At 44.0% G+C, this 22,717-nt stretch overlaps 1 protein-coding gene across 1 annotated transcript in view; it reads left to right on the top strand.

The window, feature by feature from the left end:
- MUSK (muscle associated receptor tyrosine kinase) overlaps positions 1-22,717 on the top strand; it is a 56,213-nt gene that overhangs the window by 12,814 nt on the left and 20,682 nt on the right. Inside the window, exons 6-9 of the mRNA XM_061368808.1 lie at positions 13,661-13,785; positions 16,913-17,072; positions 17,181-17,188; positions 21,415-21,677. Of these exons, the coding sequence (XP_061224792.1) occupies positions 13,661-13,785; positions 16,913-17,072; positions 17,181-17,188; positions 21,415-21,677 (556 nt within the window). The remainder of the gene's footprint in view (positions 1-13,660; positions 13,786-16,912; positions 17,073-17,180; positions 17,189-21,414; positions 21,678-22,717) is intronic.

Below are 22,717 nucleotides of genomic sequence, written 5' to 3'. Positions count from 1 at the left end.
TTTTATTCCATTCCTTGTTGACTTTCCTCAACATTTATAGTACTGGCCTCTGTTAGTTTTAAAGCACAGCTTTAATATTTTAAAAGGTTTATTATTTTAAAAGCAAAGTTAAAATCAGTTGAGCAATGATTTCAGATGAAAATTCAGGCACAGTTCTTGTCAGGAAAAATAAAGCAACAAAGGCATCTCTTAGTGGAACTGCTTTTTCAGTTATTCCTGATTTTCACTAGTGAATGGGGGGGAAGGAGATAAGGATCCTCTGGGTGCTGCCGCCTGCATAGACTAGTCGCCAGCGAGTCCAGACTGCTTCCTCTTCTGGGACATGTTTCAGGCACCAGAGTTCAGGTGATAAACTCTAGTCAGTTATTGAGCTGGGATAGGATTTTATTTAAATGGGTTGAAGAAAAGCTTGTCCTTTGGACTGTGTTTTTCTTCAAGTTCAGGACAAATCCATGTGAATTTGGACGAGTCATGATGAAATAGATTTTCTCCTTACAGTGCATAACCCATGAGTGGTGGAAACATGATTATAATGGATCTGACTGCTGGGTGTGTGGGAAGATCTAGGGTCTTCACTGGGAAGCGTGCTGAGCCCATGGACAGCACTGCTCTCACCAGAAGGCTGCCTTGGGTGCCCAGAAGGTGTTAGGAGGAGAAGAAGCAGAACACAAGGCATCCCCTTGATTTGACGTCAGGAAGCAGGTGCAAGACATGAGGGATGTGAAAGGAACACAAGAGATAAGTGTTGGGCCAAGAGACCAAAGTGAGCAACCATGCAAGGTACGCAGCCCTCTTACTAAAGGAAGATTACACACTATTTTTATGATCTTGGTGTGTTCTCTAGCAATTAAATGACACACACAAAATTCTGGTTTAACTCTGAAGGGACACCTCTGAGAAGCATGGTAGATTCTTTCTGACATGCTAGGGTCTTTGTGAAATGGCCCTCCAACAGTGCAGAGGCTGTGTGGAAGCTGCATTGGTGTATTGGGTCAACTTTACCTGTTTGGTTTTGGTTCCTTTATCAAATTACTTGCAGTCATACAACTTATGGAGAAAGGTCTAGTAGAAGTACTGGTGTGAGGCAGAAGCGCATTGCACAGAAACAAGCCTTCTCCTCACCACCACGCAAAGCAAAGTAAATGAACACTGATCAGTTTGATGATCATGTTAAAATTAGTTTGTGAAGGTGACTTCCTGTTGCTCATATATGTCCAGAGATGGCTACAGAGGGTAATACGTGCATTGAGATAAAGGAACAATATTATAATCTTGACGGTTTGACAATAAATGTGTTTTTTAATTTCCTGGAAACAACATTTCTGACCTGCAGTTTTGTATTCATTTTCTATCATCATAAGCATTTTCTTAATTACCTGTTTAATTTCTGTATTATCAGTCTTGATAATGAACAGTTCTGCTAATGATAGAAAAACATTTACATACTCAGTAAATCCTTACTTGCCAATGGATTTATACAAATTTCCTGTTGATTGCTGGACTGATGCCCAAAGTAAATGTGTGGCTGAAAGGTTGCTGAATGAATCCAAGATTCAGGACAGTGGTAGAATAGAAGCATTTGCTTGCTTACCTGATCTGTAGTTCACACAGATGTCTGAAGGCTGAGGTTTATTGTTGCCTGAGATGGCTAAGATGGTCCATCTAGCTTTACCTGGAGAGCACTCGCTTGGTAATAAATAAGAGAGCATCTATTGCCTTCAGTTGTTGAGTGTTGTCCTCAGTGCAGAAATTCCCATTGATGTCAGTGAAAATCGAGGGCAGGGTATAGGCTTGTAGGATGTGCCAAGAATGCATTTCTTGGTCTTTGTCTGAGCATTTTAAATCTGTAGGTTTTGTATGAAAGGCAGCATTAGTGAGACATTCAACTGTTTTTTTCCTTCATACATTGGACAGCTTTTTATGTAACATAGGCTGTAGAACAGGAAGAATTTAAATTTTCATTGCTATTTGCAAGTGACATTGATCTAGTCCATTAATAGGAGCAATCTAGCAAAAGCTATGCAAGAGCTCATCAGGTTCAGCTTCTGCATCTGCTGCTTAAGGCTGTATGTCCTTTGTGGTCCCCATGGCTTGACATGTGTAACAATTATATTCTCCATACCCATGATGTATAAATTGTATGATCTCTTGCTTGGTAATAGGCATGGGAATATTCCTATTATAAACATGCCGACCACTCAGACACACACAGAAGCTGCCTAGTAGATTTTGATTTTTATATAATATGCAAAATAAATTCTGCTGGACACTGTTGCTTTAATCTCATCCCGTGTTTTTCAGATGTGGTGCTTATAGCCAATATTCACAGTGTACACAATTACTGTATCAAATAAGAAGCATCTAATGCAAAACAGCAGTAAACCAATACATTTTGTAATGGTTTACAGGCTTGATTGCCTCACCTGGGCCCTCTGTTCTGGCAGAATTTTGTGCTGGAGAAGGTATTTTTCTCTCCCTTGGGAAGGAAAGTGCCACTTTATGAATTGGTAGAATAGGCTCATGTCCTTTATGTTTTCACCCTTCAAACCAAAAAAGCCACAAAAGAAATTGAAAAGTTGGTTATGAATTGCTTACAACTTAAAAGTAACAGCTGTTTATAGATGAGGCATAAACCTATAAATCATGTTTCTCTATCAGCCTAATTTTTACCTTTAACTATGGCAAAAAAACATTTTCTGGAAACAAGTGGAGTTACTACCATTAAAACGTGCAAAGGGTTATGGTGGATTAGCTCTAACACAACTGAAGGTGGAATTTTCTTATGAGAGGTGTCCTTCCATTCCAAAAGAAGCATATACGTGGAAGTCTTTTGCTACAGGAAGACAGTCTGAATTGTTTACCGTGCTTTTTAGCCTTGCATACTGGGACTTCTTGTGCAGAAATCCTGAAATAATGGCTTTCCTTCACCTGAGGATGAAGAACAAGCTTTCTGTTGTGCTTTTCTAGGTGTTGAACTCAGTAAAACCTCTGATTTTCCCAGTTTGCCCAGTGATGCATTTTTAATGTTGAACAAGAAAGAAGGATATAAATACATTAACCATAATGTGAAAAGAAGAGTACACAGATGGTCCTGTTGGTTGTGTGCTGAGTTAGATGCACCTCCATCTTGTGATTTACATGATGTTGAACTCCATCTCCAGCCTGTGGCACCAGAGAGTTGTGGAATTCAGAGTTTTGGAATACACTTGCAATGATGCTTAGTTTTGAAATCACCACTGTACAAAGGGATGTCTAGAAATTAACAATCACCTGTCAGGAAACAAACAAAAAAAACCCAACTTGGGCGAATGCTGGAAGATCCAGTCTGCTCATCAAGAAACTAACTGGATTCTCCATGGATTTAATGACATTTTTGTGTCACATCTTCTCTGCAGTTTTCAACTGGCTGAGTGGGCACTGGCTGAGGGTGACTGATCTTTTTTTTACCCAGGCAATTTCATTCATCCCTCTGTCGAGTGTTGCTGCTCTGCTTCCTCCCGTGCTACTAAGTGACAACATGCAAAACAAATAAATCAAAATAAGGGTAGAAGCAGTACTCCTTATGCTCCCTTAACTTAGATGTTGTTTGGTTTTGCATTCCAACCCTGGTAGATAGAAGTATTTTCGTGCCCACACTTTATTGCTTATTACTAGCTACTATAATAATACCCTTCCACAGGCCACAAAAATGTTCCCCTATAAGCCACTTGTGAGAACCGCCTTAGCCTTAAAAATAGGAAAGTTTTCCTTGGAGAATCATTTCTTCAAAGGGAAGGTTCTGCCAGGACATGGGCAGATTCGGTCTAGTATTTTTTTTTCTTTATTTATTATTTTGACTAATTCTTGGAGGCAGTGATGGGACAGCAGACCAGATAACAACAGAAAGCAGTGCCTTGGCTATTTAGTTAACAGACTATGCCCACTGAGTGTAAAGCACTAGCTTCCTTCAGCTGTTTTGTGGACCTCAGGAAAAATCTGCATCTCACGTAAATCAAAAGACATGAAAGTCACACCATAATTCAAGAAACAATATTGAAAGTAAGTATTTAGTCCAACTAATCTATCAGTTTGGATGTACCACATTCCAGAGATGGGCCCTATTTCAAATGAAAACTGGCTCCAGATGTGCCATCCAGAAAGTTTTCTACAGTTGTGTGTCAACATGTCTGTACTTGGCATAGATGAAATAAGAAAGGGAGATATTGAGAAAACACCAAAGCAGCCAGTCAGCATGTTATCCTGACTCTTCCGATGTTGCCCGTACTTCAGCTATCGATGTGAAATCTGGAGTTTTATCTGTGCCATCTTCTGAGGTAGGATGTTTTGGGTGAGATGGATTGCCAAATAGCAGACTGACAGGCAAGTCTGCAGTTTTGCATTTAAATGCTGGTTGAAAATTCCTCAGAGGAATTCTGATACCAACACTGAGGAAGAGTAGCTCTGCCATAAGGAGAAGCAGAAACCCTGGGAAAGAATTTCCTTCCCTGTCTTCAGTGATGCTGCTGTACGCACATGCACGCAATGTTCTATAGCAGTGAGTGGTGAATGCTGCAGTTTGTTATTAAATATGGGGAAAGGAGCATTACAGGGATAATAAATAGTACTGGCCTGGCTGTAATTACACCAAAGTAATTATCTGGCCTCAGCAGGGTGGCATGGCATTACTGAAAGCCCAGGATATCTTATTAAATCTCCTCCTGCTTATGCATTCACCATAGTCACCCCAAGGTTCTGCAGATATGACCACAGCCCTAATTACAGGGTAACAGGGCAAGCCACAGGACAAAAGAACTAGCCTCAGACCTTCAGCATATCAACAAACAAGCGTGAGCCATCCACTTTATTCCAGAGCCCTGCTTTATTATGACAGAGACATGAGATGCATGCTACCTTAGAGGAATTGTTGCAGGGTGGCCTCCTGCAACTGAGAAGCTACAAAGCAAGTTTCCTGGGACCATGAGGTTTCTGACAAGGCATATATGAGCGATTCTTTAATAGGCATTTGAGCCTTTCATTTCCCTTTTGCCAAGCCTCTTTTCCTCAACAAAATTTTGGAAGGGCACTTAAAATATATGTGAATTCCTCACACTGTTGCATGAATCGTGGTTGTAAGAAAAAATAGTTACTTTAGACAAAATCCTTCTGGCTTGTAAACTGTCTTGCTTAGCTAGGAAGGATGTGCTTCCTGAACAACAAGGAAAGCAGAGGATAGACAATACTCACAACAATCAGGTAAAGGGGGGCAGAACTAACTGAGACAACTATCTTGAAATGGCTGCCTTTTCACACCAAGAAACCAAGATAGAACTGGGGCTGCAGACAGAGAAAGGAGGGTTCTGAAGACAACCTGGAAATCTTATATAGAATCTTTTAAAAAGCCCACTTCTGGTAAGTTTAACATGGACCAATACCATATTTTTCTGAGGCTGATGCCTTCTGTTTCCAAGGTCCTTTACATCTTTCTCATTCAGGTAGCCTTGGTGGAGGTGAAAGCCCTCTCTTGACTCTTCCAAACTGTACAACTCTAGATTTTGCGTGCAGCAGTAACGTTAGTTCTAGTGTCGCACAATATTTCTAGTATGTGTGCCTATACTGTGGAACAGAAAGTGTCCGCTGTAGTGCTGCTCTGTGTAGGAATGGTCCCCTTACATCCCTGAAATTGAACGCAGTCCCAGGCAGAGCCTCACAAAATGGGCATCTCAAAATAGGAGTTTAGAACAGGGAATGAAGATAGATATCTGTGTAAAGAGGGAATAAGAGAATTTCCAGCATTGAAAACCAAGCACATATGATTGATAAGGTGAGCAGGGGACAGACTACATGCTATCACCTCAAAATAAGAAACATCCTAGCAGCTACTGCTAGCAACACTTTAAAACAGATGAAAAGAAGTACTTTTCACATGGCATGTAATTAAATTTATGGCACTGCTGTCACCCATTGGTGACGACCACATGTCAGGATGCTGCAGAGTTCATCTCAGTTTTGGGTATCCCAGTGATTTCCGTAAGTGCCTGCTCTGTTCCTAAGAGTAGGAGAGATGGACACTTGTGTGCAGCTGTGAAGATCTGAGTATGTGCAGGCAGAGTGGTAGCCTTGGAGTGATCATGGTGGGTTTTGTCAAGCGTGGAACAAGCAAAAAGTTGTTTTTTTGACTCAGGAGAGTGGGAATTTCTTTTCCAGTTTCACATGCAGTAATGGGTAATGGCAGAGTTAAATGCACATAGTGTGTCTCTGTTCTGTAGAAAAGCCAGAGCATGGAGAAGTTTAGAAGGGTCTTTCCTTCAAAGAAACCAAACACATATATAAGACCAGTACTGACACGACAAGTATTTCCTCATTCATTTCCTTGGGAAGTAATTTGAACACATTATCCTCGCTTGTCCTTGAATCTGGTGTTTGCTCAGTCTATAGAAATGAACACTTGTACAGAATGGGTTTTATATAGTTACACAGGATATAAGCTATCTATTTACATTTTTCTCCTGGTTATTATAGCTTTGTGTATTTGCAGGGTCTGATTTTAAGATTCCAGGGACATCTACATGCTGTGCAAAGTCTTTCACAGCTGAGAGCTTACTGTGCTGGCTGGTGCATTTAACAACTTATGAGTACTTCTGCTGATGCAAATTGTCCTACCATCCATAAATCTTGGAGCTCATCCTAAAATAAGGTTACCTTGAAAATCTATTGCCTTGCTAAGAAAAAAACTTGCTTTGATATTAGATAACATAGCTTAGAATCTGAAGGGATATACTTCAGGATGGAGATGTTGCAGGTTCCTCCATCTCCTTTCCACACAGAACTTGAACTGTCTTCGCTGTCTGTCTCACAGTCTCAGGCTCCAGGCTGTGCGTCCATGTATTGTCAGGCTGTCTGGCCTGTCCTGCATGAGGTGTTAGAACTACTACAAGAACAAAAGCTCCCAAAATGTGTGTCAGGAGCCAGAAGAGCTTTGAGATTTTGAGATTTTGTACAAAACACTGATATTTCAATTGCATTGAGGGGTTCTGCTCCCACCTTACCATAATAACCAGGTGAGTGGTCAGAGAATGATCAAGTACTGGTTGCTTACAGCGCTTTTGAAGCTTGTTCTTCTGAGGCCCATACCTAATGGGGCTGTTCCTAGAGAAATAATACAGTGGCTGTGTGCATTTCCTATTGCATTTGTACAATCTTTTCATTTGATAATATGCATACAAGTGATTCTCTGGCAATAATCATGTTTGGACAGGGATTACAAAAAAATAGGTAAGCGATTTGATAGAGATAATTGAAAGTGTCTCATATCGGCTTTGCCTGTGGCATTTTACTCCTCTTTGAGGTTACTGGGTAGGCTTCCAAAAAAAGAAAGGCTGCAGTTTTGGTAAGAAATATTCAGAGATCAAAGCAAAAGTGACCTTGCAGTTATCTTGGGATTTAATTATTAATCCAGCAATTTTGGAAGGGAGTGGGAGGGTGACAGCAGGCTTTGAGCAGTGGCTAAGGTACAGTGTGAACTGCTCCCATATGGAGTCATGTGGTGAGCCATGTGCAGAGCCTGTCACTGCCACTGCAAGAGAAGTTGCTGACCATGCTTACAGAAGGATTTGTTTGTTTCCTGTGCTGGGATTTGGTTCTGTCATATCAGCTGTGGACACTGTGCCTCGCTCCTTCAGCCCTGGCTCTTGGCATGCAATTAACTGCTGCACACAGCTCGGTGTTGTCTCCACAACCGCTGATCCGTGAGCATGATCCATGGCCTGTTCTCAGCCTTGGTATTTCAAGAATTGTTGGGATTTTACATGGGTTAATTTGAAATGTCAGAAAACACAAATGCTGGGGATTTCTGTGTGTATATAAAATGTATTTGTCAGACCTCCCCTCATCTCTCACAGGTGGGAATGAAATTGTATCCCCTGTGCTTCCTTGACTGCCTGGTTTAGACTTGTCAGGAAGAGTGAATGGATGCGGAATGAATGAGTCTGAATGGGGATTTAGACAGACTTCTCACTGGCAAAAGACTGTGAACACATTGGCACAAGCTTATGGTTCTTCAGAGCATATAGGTGGCAAGCATAAATGATTTTTTATGGCTTAGTAAGCAAGGCTCAAGGCGGAGAGCTCCTCGTTAGAGGAGTCATTTCAATCTGTCATGCTTCAGCTAGAGAAGAGCTATGTGAACACTGGTGAATGCAAACAAAGAAATGCTTGCAGTTTAGCTACAAAATACTTACCCATGAATAGTCCGCAGTGCAAAGTCTTTGCTAGGGTGTATATGTCACTAAAGTTTCTGAGGCAATGTGTGCCTTACCAATCTCCCCAGCAGTGCAGACACACTGGTCCTTAGCACAGCACCAGCTGTACCAAAGGAAAACACTTTTTCCACATAGCAGTTGCTTTTACTTGCTGTGTTTTATAGCACAGCTGAAAAAAAATTGGCATAAGGCCTGACCATACTTACCCAAAAAGTCATTTTTCATGACAAAAACAAAACAGTATGGGAAACTGGAGCATGTTGATGTATCAGATCTAGCAGTATGGACATGCGAGGTCTGGCTCACATTTTAGGCCAGGCATAGACTGTGGTGGTAAGGGAGCATGTACCCACAATTGCCAGAGAGTTGCTAACACAAGTTTAGCTTTTGGTAGCCTTGCATCAATTTGGACTATCAGATGTCCTTTAGTGTTTGCCAGGACTAGCAACAAACTTAAATATGACTACACATGGATGTTGACAGGCTGGGTTAATTCATGTACTTTGGCAAACGTTGCACATATTCTCTGAAAGTTAAGGTTCACTGAAGCCAGAAGAGGCTCTGGAAACCACCCCCACCCCACAGCCTATTACTTTACTGGGTCTGCTGCATCAAAGCCAGCATTAAGGTTTATGAAACCCTGGCTAGATGGGGCATCTTCCTGCAGTGGGGCTGTGTACATGAGGGTTTCTGAAAGGCATCCCTTTGCCCTTTCCTGAAAGCAGCAGCATGGCCCCAGGCCACCCAAGCTGCTGCCTTGATGTGATTGGCCCACTCCAGCCTGCTTTAGGAGAAAAATGGGCCTTACCCAGTTAGAGGGCAGGCATATGCTAGGAATGCAGGATCAGGCCCCAAACTGTGGAAATGAAACACAGCTCAGTCAAAGGCAACAGGAAAACAAAGTCACCTGGAAAAAGTTAGCTGTTAAAACTGGGGGCTGGGCAGGGGCCCTGCTTTCATCTTTTTATAGTATAAAAATTTTGTGACTGAAATAAAGCCAGACTGTTTGGACTGGATGATGTTACCTAATTCTCAGAAACGAGAGCAGCTGGCCATGGTGCAGATACCTCCTAGCAAGCCCTGCAGTGCACAGCACATCATTTAGCAAGGCTGTAAAGAAAGAACATTTATTAAGGGGCTTAGGAGTGAAACTGAACTTGCTGGCTTGGCTCTTAGCTGGTGGGCTTCATTTCCAGCTCCTCTGTTTTGTTTTCCACTTGAATAAATTAATCAATGAAGCCCTCCTCGTTTGCCTTTCCTAACTGCTTTTTTGGCATGCCCTTGGGTAAACCCTGCGCTGAGATCCTGGGTGTCTTGATATGAATGTTGTTAACCTTGTGGATGTAGCTAAACAAGCAAAGGTCCTGGCAAAATCCACTTTCATAAGGATCTGGAAATGAGGTGTTAAAAATCACCTGTTTTGGGGGAATTTTCATTCTGAGGCAAAATGAAAACAAAGCAATCTCCTGAGCCCACCAAATAACATGAACTTTGCAAACACTTACTGCAATTTCCTGTTCTTACTCTTCCTGTCTTTTCACCTGTCTCTCCCAGCTGGTTGCTTAGGTTGGCAACATCAGGGTTGATCTTTTTTCCTCAGTTTTGCCTCTTTTCTTTGTGTAATATAGTGTCGGAAAAGAAAGTCACCGTTTTGGGAGCTGGGTTCCTCCATTTACCTATAGCACAGATTTCCTTGCTGTTGTAGTCACTAAAATGGACCCCAAGCTCACCCTGGTAGTCTTACCCAGCTTTGCACTGGTACAAGGTGACACTGGCTGCTGTCGTGCAGCCTATCCTGGCTTTCCCACAGCAGCTGAGTCTGCCAGCAGCAGCAGTGTGGCTATCATCCACCCATAGATGATGGGACTGAGAAATATCTGATTTTTTTTTTCTTTTTTTTTTTTTTTTTTTTAAACAATGTTTCCCAAGCAATTTCTCTTTTGGAGAATATGTCCCTGGGTGTGCTGGTCAGTGTTGGCCCAAAGCATGCCTGGAACTGCAGAGTTTTGTCTTAGGGAATGTCTCACTTAAAAATAAAGTAAAAAAGACCCCAGGTTGTTCAATTCACAGTATCTAGAGCTAAGTACTTCAGTTAAATAGCTAAACTTTACTTTAAAAAAACATGAAAGTGTAAGCACTTGAAATGTTGGAGTATTACATCTGCAACTTCAACTTTGGAAACTCCTAGAAATACACACAGTAGCATTAGAGATAGCAGGAACTTCCATTCTTCGACACTTTGGAAATACAGCTTATTTCCTGAAGGTTCCACTTTTTTTTTTTTTTTTTCCTGTGCTGGGTAATACACCTGCAATATTTTCCACAAGGAAAAGTAACATGTGAATACTTAGTAGCTGTTGATGGATATTTTTACAGAATCACAGAATAGTTAGGGTTGGAAAGGACCTCAGGATCATCCAGTTCCAACCCCCCTGCATGGGCAGGGACACCTCGCTCTAAACCATATCACCCAAGGCTCTGTCCAACCTGGCCTTGAGCACTGCCAGGGATGGAGCATTCACAGCCTCCCTGGACAACCTATTCCAGTGCTTCACCACCCTAACAGGAAAGAATTTCCTCATATCCAATCTAAACTTCCCCTGTTTAAGTTTTAACCCATTATCCCTTGTCCTACCACTACAGTCACTAATGAAGAGTCCATCCCCAGAATCCCTATAGGCCCCCTTCAGATACTGGAAGGCTGCTATGAGGTCTCCACGCAGCCTTCTCTTCTTCAGGCTGAACAGCCCCAACTTTCTCAGCCTGTCTTCATACAGGAGGTGCTCCAGTTCCCTGATCATCCTCATGGCCCTCCTCTGGACTTGTTCCAAGAGCTCCATGTCCTTTTTATGTTGAGGACACCAGAACTGCACACAATACTCCAGGTGAGGTCTCACGAGAGCAGAATAGAGGGGCAGGATCACCTCCTTCGACCTGCTGGTCACGCTCCTTTTGATGCAGCCCAGGATATGGTTGGCTTTCTGAAACTGCACACAGTCCCTGTATTTGGTGTTTTAAGTGTGAATGGCCTGACCATTTGCTTTCCCTAGGCTGGTAAATGAGCACTCATACCAGCAGTGTGGTGAGATACTAAAGCTAGTGCATGATTAATACTGGCAGGAAGACCCCGGGAAGTGGGATGCAGCTTTCTTGTGCATGAGCTGGATTAGCTGCCATGATCCCTGTAGCTTTGGTCCCTGCTTGTGCAACTGCCATCATTTTCAAAACATGCCTTTTTTATTCCTGGCTGAAAGTTCCTTACAGATTTTGAGAGAGCAGCCGGTACAGAGGAGGGTGTACGCGCCTGTGTCTGGCACCTGTTAACAGGGTGCTGTTAGAGGACTTTGCTCAGTGTTAATGAAGCTGGGCAAGATGTGAGCAGGAGGGTTGTCAGGCAGGCAGGGTCCCAGCAGTACACTAAGAAACCAGCAGCAGCGTGAGAAAAGCACTAAGGGACATATTCTGGCTCTGGGAGCTAACATGCTGGCTTCAGTGGGAGCCATATGCACATCAAGGCTGCCAGGAGACAGGCACAGAAGTTTAGTGTTTCTCTGACTGAAATATAAAAGTAATTATGAGCTTGGCCCAAAGCACTCAGGGCTGAATTCATAACCATCTGGTGTTAATGGCCTGAAGTGAAACTTCAGGCAAAGCTTTCATTTCACTTATTATTTGTGATGAAACTTCCTGGCCAGTGGCTGCAGCTTTCCTTGTTAGTGGTGGAGCTTTGTACTTGTTGTCTTGCTGAGGGGCAGGGGGTTTCAGCAGGCCCCAAAGCAGCTCCGCTTTGATTTTAAGCAAGTGGCACCAAGCACTGACAGTGAGAGACTGCTTGAAGACAGTGGAGCAATTTAGAAGCTGAATATAATACGTAACTTCCCACTCTTTTCACTTCACTGACTTTAATCTTCCTAAAAACCCCTTCCCAGGACCCCCTTGAGTGGCTGTGCTCCTAAGTCAAAACAGTTTCTACACTGAAATGTACTCTTAGTGTCTATCTATGAACAAAAGCTAGTTTTAGGCTTTTTTTAACATGAATCTCAGCCCCTTCCCAGGCCAGGATTGCGTGGAAGGACTATGTGGAAAACAGATAATTTTTTTATTCCAACTGAAAGTTTGCAGATAAAGCCTTTCCATCATCCCAAATAATGGGTACAGATACTCATTTTTTGAAGGGACACTTATTGGTCTTCTAATCACTCTGCATTGGAGATCTCCACCTGAGAGAAACCAGTGGCCAGTGCCAAGAGGTGCTCTGAGTAGACACAGATGACCTTGACATTATCAGATATGTTGGTAAGGGGAACCATACAGATAGTAAATGTGGTTAAAAAGATAATCAGGCTTGTTGAGAACTCCAAGAGAAACTACCCTGCATAATAAAATTTCTGATGGAGATTTCTAGTTACTACTGTGCAGCCCAGAAAGAAGAGAGCAAGTGTTAACTCACTAAGCAGGTGAAATTGGAGTAAGAAATCGCACAGAGCTATTTGGCCTGCTTCTGCACAGACATTCAGGTATCTCCATTAAAAAGTTTGGGTCAAAACTCAAATGTTCCACTTGAAAAATATTCCTCTTGTCTGCTTTCCTCTGTGTAGTCCAAGCACAGCAGCTGAAATACAGCTTGTGAAGGCCATCAGAGTTGTGTTTCTGCACTGAAATAAGTTTTCAGCAAAAATACTTCAGTTCTTCTTTTCACAAATCCCACCCCCTTCCCCAGAAAAAAAAAAATATTAAAAATCAGGGCCAGGGGGTGATTATCTTCAAACTGTCCACAAAGGAAGCAAGTGCTGTAGAAATGGAAAGCCACCTTAAAAACCTATTTCCTTCTGCAATCGTATCTTCCTAAAGTCATTGCCAGCCCCATAACCCAGTGCTGGACTCTCTCCCCTTAGGGTAGGTTGTTGTGGCATGGAAGATGTTGGGGTTTGCAGCTCTCCATGGTAACTTCTAATCACTGTGGTCACACTGAAGAGCTTATCTGACCCTTAAACTTCATGGTGTGTGACATGCCCATGGTCCCCCTTGATGATTTTGAACAAGTTTTGCGTGAAGTGACCCTTGGCAGGACAGCATGGTAGCTTGCTGTGTATTTGCTGTAAGCTGTCCCATCTGCATACTGCCAATGACTTTGCCCTTGAGTTTTTTGCACATTGCATCCTCTGAGGCATCGAACTCAGATGATGTAAAAACCTCCAGAGGTAAAATTTTGGTCTGTAAGGTGCAGAACAAGCCCATGCCAATCACTTTCTCTCTCCTCCTCATCAGTCTCCAAAACCTGTCACTCACCGGGAAGCCTGTGCTATGCTCTGCTTTTATTCATGGGGCTTATTTCAAGGCCTGCTGGGGAAGGAGCATCCCCATGCCAGCACAGCTTCAGCTCTACAGTGTTGTTCAACTAGCACATTTGCCTTCTCCTGCAGTTTTTGCCAGAATCCTGAAGGCTCCTGAATCCCAAAATATCACCTTTGGGTCTGTGGTGACGTTGCGGTGTTCGGCGACCGGCCTTCCAGTCCCCTCTGTCACCTGGCTGGAAAATGGGAAAGCTGTAAGTTCTTTTTTTTTCATGCATTTTGCCCTGGAGGGCTGCTAGTGGCAGGAAGCACAGCCCAGCGATTGAAACATGTGTGGTTTCTATTCCTGCCTTATTTAGCGCCTTGCTGTGCAATAAAGCTGAGCCCACCTCCCCTCCCTGCTACAGTTTTTTCCTCTGTAAAGCTCTCCCCCTTCTCCAGAGTGTTGCATGGGTTAGTGTTATGGTCTGGGAAGCCTGAGATGAAGAATGGTTTAGATGCCTGCAGCCTTCCCCTGAGACAGGGTTCGTAGGACTTCATTGTGCATTTAAGTATTTCTGCAGCCACCTTTCTGTGCATTTAAGTATTTCTGCAGCCACCTTTCTTCTCTAATGCAGTAACAATAACGTGGCAAAATTGTTTATTTGACAAAATATGCAAACTGAGGTAGTTAGGTGGTACGAACTGCCTTGAGGCAAAATACCTGTGAGGCAGTGTATATGCACAGCATATTTTGCAGATGAATAGATCTGAAATTTTCTGGACTGACCTAGGTGACACACTGAAGCATGCCACCGATTTATTCCTGGCTAGAAGCCCATCCTCAAGAAAGGTACACTCTCTTCAGTGGCAGGCACCAAGAGATGCAAATCCACTGCTTCTCACAGGAAATTGCTCTGTGGTCTAATGTTCCTGGCCATTCTAAATAGGTGCCTGCTTTGAACTCGTCTGGCTTTCATGTCGATGGGTAGGCTATTGCAATGCCTTCTCTTCAGCTGAACTGAAGAGCCTCTTGACACCTGATACTGCCTCCCTGGGAGTAAGTGATGCACCACAGTCGCAGCAGCTCTGCAGCCTGAGCCTGCCAGAGGTTTCCTCTAGTCTTCATATGGTTATGGTGGATATGTTTTATACTCTTTGTGGTCTTTTAACAGCTTTTCTAAGGATAACCCCCAGGACATAATGTTGTGGAGGTAGGTGAAGCAGCCACTGCATGCAGGCTGGCAATTTGCCTCTGTTCTTTCTCACTGACCTTCCATCAGCTCCAAGTCCTTCTGGCCATGGTCATTCCTGTTAATTTTCTTGTCCAGCAACACCAATAAATCCTCTTGTTCAAATTCCTTCCCAGGAAAGATGTCTGTGTCCCCTCCTTCCATATGTTTAAAATACATTAGTAAGGAGCCTGGGCTACTCTGCCAGCTCTCTTGCCTTCATATCACCTCTAAGCCTTACAGTGTAATCCAGTCTGATTAGGCCTAATTTTCTATATTCCTTCAAGGGTTCTAGGGAGAACAGCAAAAAGATCAGATCAGCTCCCACAGAACCCCATAAATCCTTGGTAGTTTCTGGTGATAATTATTTTGAGACAACTGCAATTGCTCATTCAGGACTTCTTTCCTATTGAGAAAAAATCTTCGGGGAGTCTGGTGATACTGGCAAGGGCAGAGTATTTCTGAAGCACAGACCCCTGCTTTACCTATCTCCCACCACTGCACTAGTCCCAGAGAGTGGTGTGTGGAACGATGCTCAGTCCCTGCCCAGGGCCACTGCCTGGCTGATCAGATCTGATGTGCCCCATTCCTGTCTGCAAATCAAAGCCCAGTCAGAGGTGGTGCTCAAGACTGCCTCATTTTAAATATGGCAAGGAGATCTTAATGGTGCTTGTCTCTGGGTAAGTCAGGTCAGAACGCAAGTGGGCTGGAGCATGTATTTGAGGGCTGGCTCACAAGCAAACAACAGTGAGTCGTTAAAAGGTGTATCTGCAACATTATGGTTGCTGAACACTGACCTGTAATTGTCCTTTAATCTGTTTAAAAAGAGGTAATCAGCTGAGGTTATTGAACTGTCTTTGAAGAGGAGGATGCAAACTCCTTTGCGGGAGCAGCAGCCTTGCCCACCTAAAAAGAATTATAGAGTCATAGAATGGTTAGGTTGGAAAGGACATAAGGCCATGTCCTTGCACTTGCGCAGTAACCCGCCCATCCCTGATGCAATACTTGGAAACTGTGCTGGCCTGGTTATATAGTGTTTTCTTCACAATCACATTTCCTCACCAGAACTCCAAGCTGATCTTGACTGAGGCAAAACAAATACATTATTTTCAACATTTTCTTCTCAGAGAGAAACCTGCTTATTCAAGATGTGATACCCTTCATGCTTTTTTAGTTATTACTGTTAATACCTTTGGAAACAAACACGTATCACATTGAAATAATGTTTCTATTAACCTCCAGACACATCAAATTGATCTCTCTGGCCTCTCAGATAGTTGTGTAAGTAGACTGCTTTGTTAGGATGATCCAAGGAAACAACTCTTGCTGTTCTTAGGGCCAGGTTGCACTGGTGGGATGCACTGGTGGGATGCACTGGTAACCACACCTTGCTGGAATTACGCTTAATGCCTTCTATCAGGATGAAGGGTAGAACAGGCAATATTGCCCCTTCCTATTGCCTTTGCAAGGTAGACTCTTGGTGTACCACGTCCTCCTACTTTAGTGAATACCATGTGAGCAGAGCAGGCTTCAGGATAAAATTAAGACCAACTGGCCAAAATCAGCAGATTCCAAGATAATTTACCTCGGAATTTCTGACCTGGAAAAATCGCCAAGATCACCACATCTGCAGCTGCTTCCATACTTGCAGGTGTGAGATAAGAAAATCTATCGTGTACCTGCAAAGTGCTGGAGACAGAGTGCTTGCTTTGGAACTGTGTCAGTGGCTATGTTAATCCAGAACTGACAACTTTCAAACTATTTTCTTTTCTCCCTCTGTATAGCCAGGGTCCACAAAGTTACCTTGTGCCCTTCCTTGCTAAGGAGTGAATAGGCAAACAGTCTTCTAGAAAAGGCCCTGGAGCAATTATCCAGCTCAATTACATGACCAAAACTAAGACTACAGCCTTCTGGAACAGAAAATTAATTGCAAAATTATTGCTGACTTGTGAAATAGGAGAGGTCCTTAACATTTGCTTTTGTATGTGAAGTCAGCTGCTATGAAAGCACCAAAATAAAGCCAGCAGCTTTAGCTCTCTGCCACTTCTATCCACTTGATACGTGTTTCTCTACCAATTTAAATGACTTGGGCTGGGTCTCAGATTTTCCCTCAGTTTGTTTGTTTGCCTTTGTTGGAAATATCACCGCCTTGGGCTTTTTGGTCTCTTAGGTTTCTGCAGGATCTATAGCAGAGAATGTCAAGGACAGAGTGGTTGACTCCAGATTGCAGGTGTACGTCACCCGACCCGGCCTGTTCACTTGCCTTGCCATGAACAAACACAGCAAAACATTTGGAGCTGCCAAAGCTGCAGCAACCATCAGTGTTTCAGGTATGCTGGGAAAGAAGGGGTCACTATTGTTTTACCCTTGCAGTCGCTTCCCTGCTGTGGAGAGCAAGGGGTGTGAAGTACTTGGGAGGAGGAGGGAAAGCCTCGGAGATTGGATAGTGTGCAGGGGGCTAAATTTAAGTACAAGTGCTTCCCCAGCCCAGGCTATTTCCTCATACATTCTTACACTTTGGAGACTGGCACAGCTGTCATTTCCTGAATGCTTGATGCCATCTTGTACTTTGTGTTCCAGAAGCACATTTGGTAAGCTCATCCATATTGAGGAAGTCATGGCCACAACCCAGGCTTGGTATCACCTATCAGCAAGGTGAAAATAGTTTCTGTGAGAAGTTTGACTTCTTCAGGGCTTTGCATTCAGAAAGCAGGAAGCTTGCTGTCAGAGCAGTACCTCACCGTGTTTGGGGTAACCTCTACTCCCAGGGACATCTCCCAGATGGGGACAGGATGATCCAAAGAGGAGAAATACCAATAGTCTGTGCTAGCTGATAGCATTTGTCACACCAAGTGTAGCAGCTTGTGCTTTCTCTCTTGGGACAGGCAGGGGTGTTTCGTTAGAGGAAAGAGAAATCATCCAGGTCTCCAGACATGGGGTGGTAGCCCTGGTCCTGCCCCTCTCCTTATGCCTCATCTCCTGCTCTGTTGATAAAATAACCATGACCTTTTTTACACTGGGCATTGAAACCTAGCAGCAAGCTCTGCCCCTTAACAGACTCAGTGCTTGATACTATATTTCACATCCCTGCTTCTGCTTTTAGCCAAGCCAAGTGTTTTCCCCATGAAGCAGAGCTGCAAATGCAGTCGGGAAGAAGTGTTTTAGGTTGGTTGGAGAAGCTGCGCTTATCTCCTTCGGACTGCATGTGCTCAGCAAGAGAGGAGCAGCACCCCTAGACCTGAACAGGAGCATTTCCCAGCTCCCAGGGGTCCTAGGGCAGAGGTGTCTCAGTCCTAGGCAGATGCTTAGCACCACCTTTCCATGCCAGTGTAGCCCATCTCCTGCAGCCCTGGTGTCTTCCTCCTGATCCATCTGCTGCCTGCAGTACTGGGTGCATAAGTGAAGGCTGCTACCTGCCAGTTAAGCGGGACTCAAAGTATAAGGATAAAAGTATGAGTTTAAGGTGCAACAGTCCACCTCAGCAAGAAATGCAGTTAGCAATCCTTTTCCTTCACCTCATTCCCTCTCCCTGCACAGCATCCAGTGTTGCCCAACTATTCCTCACAAGCAAGTACGAAATAAGGACAGATTTTAGCTGCATCTTTTCTAGACAGTTTAATTGTCTGAAAATCTTATATGGAAATCTTAATCCTCACATCTCAGAGGGGGCAATGAAATGTCATTTATATCTTCTCAATTTCTTTTTTCTCCTGGCTCATCACTCCTGGATCCGGTGCATCTTGTCAGAGTGGAGGTAAGAATTACTTTCTCTGGCTTTCTGGGGATTTTCTCTGGGCCAGGGAGGAGAATAATGACTGCAGTGATAGGACAAGGGGTAATGGGTTTAAACTTAAACAGGGGAAGTTCAGGTTAGCTATAAGGAAGAAATTCTTTACTGTGAGGGTGGTGAGGCAGTGGAATGGGTTGCCCAGGGAAGTTGTGAATGCTCCATCCCTGGCAGTGCTCAAGGCCAGGTTGGACAGAGCCTTGGGTGACATGGTTTAGTGTGAGGTGTCCCTGCCCATGGCAAGGGGATTAGAAATAGATGGTCTTAAGGTCCTTTCCAACCCAAACCATTCAATGGTTTTATAACCCAGGGGATTTGATTAATTAGGGCTTCTGGATGCCAAGCAAACAGCTGTGGTTCACCTGAAGGGAAGACCAGGCTTCTTTATAGAGGCATAACTGGGGACTGGGCCCAGGTAGGGAGGGATGTTTTTGTATCAAGAAAGTGGTGGATCACACATCAGTAAGGGTGTTTAAAGTACAGCAGTAGTCAGACTATTCTGGAGTAAATTCCTTTCACTGTTGCATACCCACAACTTCACCGGCCTTATAAATATAGAAGCAAAAACCTAACTGCAAGTTAAACTACTGTCTGTATGCAGACAAAAATGTATTTTGATTTGATGAGCACCAGATTAGGGCAAGAGGTGTTTAGATAGTTGTTTCAAGCAGAGTTATTGATGAGTAAAGCCACTTGCATGTGATCAGACATATACTTTTGCTTAGTATTTTTTGGAGTACTGAACAATTCGGCTGGCTTTTTTCTTTTTAGAGTCCTAGCATATTTCTACATGCTGCACTGACAGGCCAGTCTCGAGGGAAAATGAGAGGTTTAGCCTGAAGGAGGGCTGGAAACTACTGGCCCTTAGAGAAAAGAGCAGAGCCTGAGAAAATCTGAGCAAAATGGCTTTGCTGCTCTGCTGACACAAGCTCCTTGCTAAGGTGCTTGCTTTCCCCACAGGGGCTTACAAGATTGATTCAGGAAGTTTGCAAATGATTTAGTGACCACCTGATTGTAATGGCAGACATGCCTTACACCTGCACCTGTGTAGTTGTGACAGACATGGGAACAGTGATCAAATGCTCAGCCCTTCTGTGCTGCAGTTGTTCTCAACCTTTGCTGCATGAACTTCCCACTCTGTGGCAAGGCATTGTGAGAAACACGTTGCTGTTGCTTCTCCACTGCAGTCTGGTCCATATCTCTGTACAGGTTTTTAAAAAGTGAGGAAATACAATATTAGCACTGGTGATTCTTACCAGGCTGCTTCTGCATCTCACTGAATTCAGCAGCACAGGTGCTCGAGGCATGCCTGTGCCATCTTTTACTTCTTGGAACACAGGAAGGACTCACCTGTCAGATTAAACACAACAGCATCATCAGGAAAACATCAATGATATGATGCCACCACACAGGGTGCTGGGGGCAGCAGAGTGCTGTGGGGAAGCCTGCTCTGTGCTAGGGAGGTGTCATGCAGGATGCTGGGGGTGCCTATGTCACATGAAGGGGTGTCCCTTAAGCACAGGGTGATGCAGGTGACACAGCATCACTGCTGTTTTAGTGCCAGCTGAAGGAATCAGTGCCTTCCTGTATTTTTTAGCCAATGTGACATGTAGGAAAAAATCATAGTTAACAAAAATAAATTACATGAAGCCCAAAGTAGGGCAACTAAACCAGGGCCAGAGAGCACCATCTCCAGAGAGAAGCATCTAAAAAGCAGGAATCTGGGCATCCTGTATAATCCTGTATCCGTCCAAGGAAAACAACAAGAGCCACCAGGGCTGACAATGGACAATTATTTGGCCAAGGGAAAGGGGGAAAGGGGGCTGCACCCAGCCCCCCCTCCCCGCCCCCCCCCCCCGCCGATTTGGCTTCTGCCACACTCACAGGGGAGGCTGTTTTCCAGGTTCCACCCCATACCAAGGGCATTGCACCCCACAGGCTGCCCAAGTGGAGAGCACATCCGCACCCACAGGCTTTGCTGCCATGGGGCAGTCGTGGGAGCTGCTAGGAGAGCAGCTGACCTGTTCATGCCATCATGCTGCTGCACCCTTCCGATGGCTGTGGGGAAGAAAGGAAGGATGAGATCTGCCTCCTTTTAGATGCAAAAAATGTGGTAAAGATAAATAAATAGCCCATGAAGGAGCCAATCCTATTGTGCTTTTTATTGCTCTGCCATAGTTTTGTCTCCATGCTTTGTGTCAGGAGACGTGAAAAAAGGAGAGGATGTACCTTATACGGAAGCACCAGAAGGAAAAGTGCAGAGGCCTATGCCGTATGTCTCCCACCTAAATGTGAATGGAAAAGAGGCAGGGACAGGAGGGGTGGAGGAACTGAGACAGGCAAGCAGGAGCTTGGCTGGTCTCATCTTGTGAAGAATTCCCTGGCATGTGTTGGGTGGGACTCACCTGGCTCCTGTTCATTGAGACCATCCAAAATTAAACTGTTGCCAGCCAGCAGAGCAGGAAATCCTGAGTTATCAGAGGTGTACAGCAAGTAGCAGCTGATCCCTACTGCCAGGAAGCAGGAAAACAGAATTTTTCCCCATTAGGGCCAAGGGCAAGGTAAAAGGCCATGCTAGGTCATGGCTGTGCACAAGAGCTCAGTCTTTTTGCCCAGTTTAACTGCTAGCAACTGTTGACCAGAACCTCAGCCCTGGAGCTTACCAGGGGGGCCCTGCACTCACACAGGGCCCTGTTCCTTGCAGAAGTGTCATTTTTCAATGGTATTAGCTGGTTTTAGTGATTATAAACATCTACCCTCTCCTCTGCCCTCTGCAAGCCTTATGGATGCCACTTCATTCAAAAACAGAGCCTAGGCATCCTATTTTGCATGTGTTTAGGCCTGTGAGCTTACTTTGTGTATATGGTCTTGTCTCTTACAGCAAGCTGTACAAGGGTGATGGAGGCTACTGCAGTGTGTACAGAGGTGAGGTGTGTAGTGGTATCTTGGCAAAGGATGCTCTTGTTTTCTTCAACTCCTCCTATGTTGACCCAGAGGAGACCCAAGAACTGCTTGTGCACACTGCCTGGACTGAATTGAAAATGGTGAGTTCATTCTGCCAACCGGCTGCTGAGTCTCTGCTGTGTAACTACATATTCCAGGAGTGCAACCCCTCAGGAGATGGGCCAGCTCCAAAACCAATGTGCAGGTAAATAAATAAGAAAAGAAAAAAAAAAAAGCTCATTTTCACTTTATTTCTTGGGGATGTGTAGGCAGGAGGGGAGTGGTGAGGGTCTGTCCAGTCTTGGAGTAGCACTGAGTGAAACTGGGCCCTCTAGGTTTGCTTGAGTTTTCCCTTTGCTCTCTCCTCTGTATACACAGAGATGACCTGATGCAGCTGTCTCTGTGTTCACTGCTAGGGTACTGACTGACTTTCAGGCCCAGATGTCTGTGTTATATCAGGCTTTTAGCAGACAGTGTTGAAAAGAAATATCCATTTGAATGACATAATTGATTAAAATTATTAACATATTGCTATTGATTAAATCTTACTAGGTCAGTATGTGCTCATTATTATTATCAAAAGTAATTGCTTGTTTAGAATTTTGACTAGATATAGTCAGAGTGTGTGCAACAAAACTGTCCAAGGCAATAAACTAATCATCCAGCATTTCCCATAACAATGAAGATGAAACATAAAAAGACGATACCAGAGACACTGCCAGTGTAATTGTACCTGCTAAACCAAACCTCCCATCTGGCTCTTGTATCCTCCCATATGCAGAAAATGTGCTTTGAAACACGGCTGTCAGGAACTCCAAGGAGTCCAGAGCATCTCCCACTACAACTAATATACTGCTGACAGGTGTCTGTGTGATAGGTCCCAGTGAGACAGACGCTGAGACACTGCTCCCTCGCAATACAACCTCTTGAGCAACCCTCCCCTTATTGCTACTTGTCCTCCCACCATGGCCAGATGGTGGAATGAGTTTCCTCCCTCCTACTTTGCAGTGAAATTTTAATCTTCTCCAACTTGTCAGATTAGAATAAAGCAGGTTTTTCCAAGCTCTGCTCACAACTTTTGCTTTTCTGGCCTCTGAAGCTTCTGCTCCTCATCTTTCCTTAAGCACTAAATATATATAGCCCAGGTTCTGTTAGTTTGAACTATAACAGAACCATGATTGCTTGGTGTACTTTGCAGAGGACAGTTCATATATGATGTCTCAGAGTGAAGCTTTCTGTTTCCTA

This window comes from Neopsephotus bourkii, unplaced genomic scaffold (assembly GCF_033783945.1).
Source record: "Neopsephotus bourkii isolate Nb327-2 ecotype Australia unplaced genomic scaffold, CSIRO-AGI_Nbou_v1 NB_1447, whole genome shotgun sequence".
Lineage (NCBI taxonomy): Eukaryota > Metazoa > Chordata > Aves > Psittaciformes > Psittacidae > Neopsephotus > Neopsephotus bourkii.
Note: the sequence above shows the minus strand (reverse complement) of the source record. Positions and strands in the feature narration are given on the sequence as shown.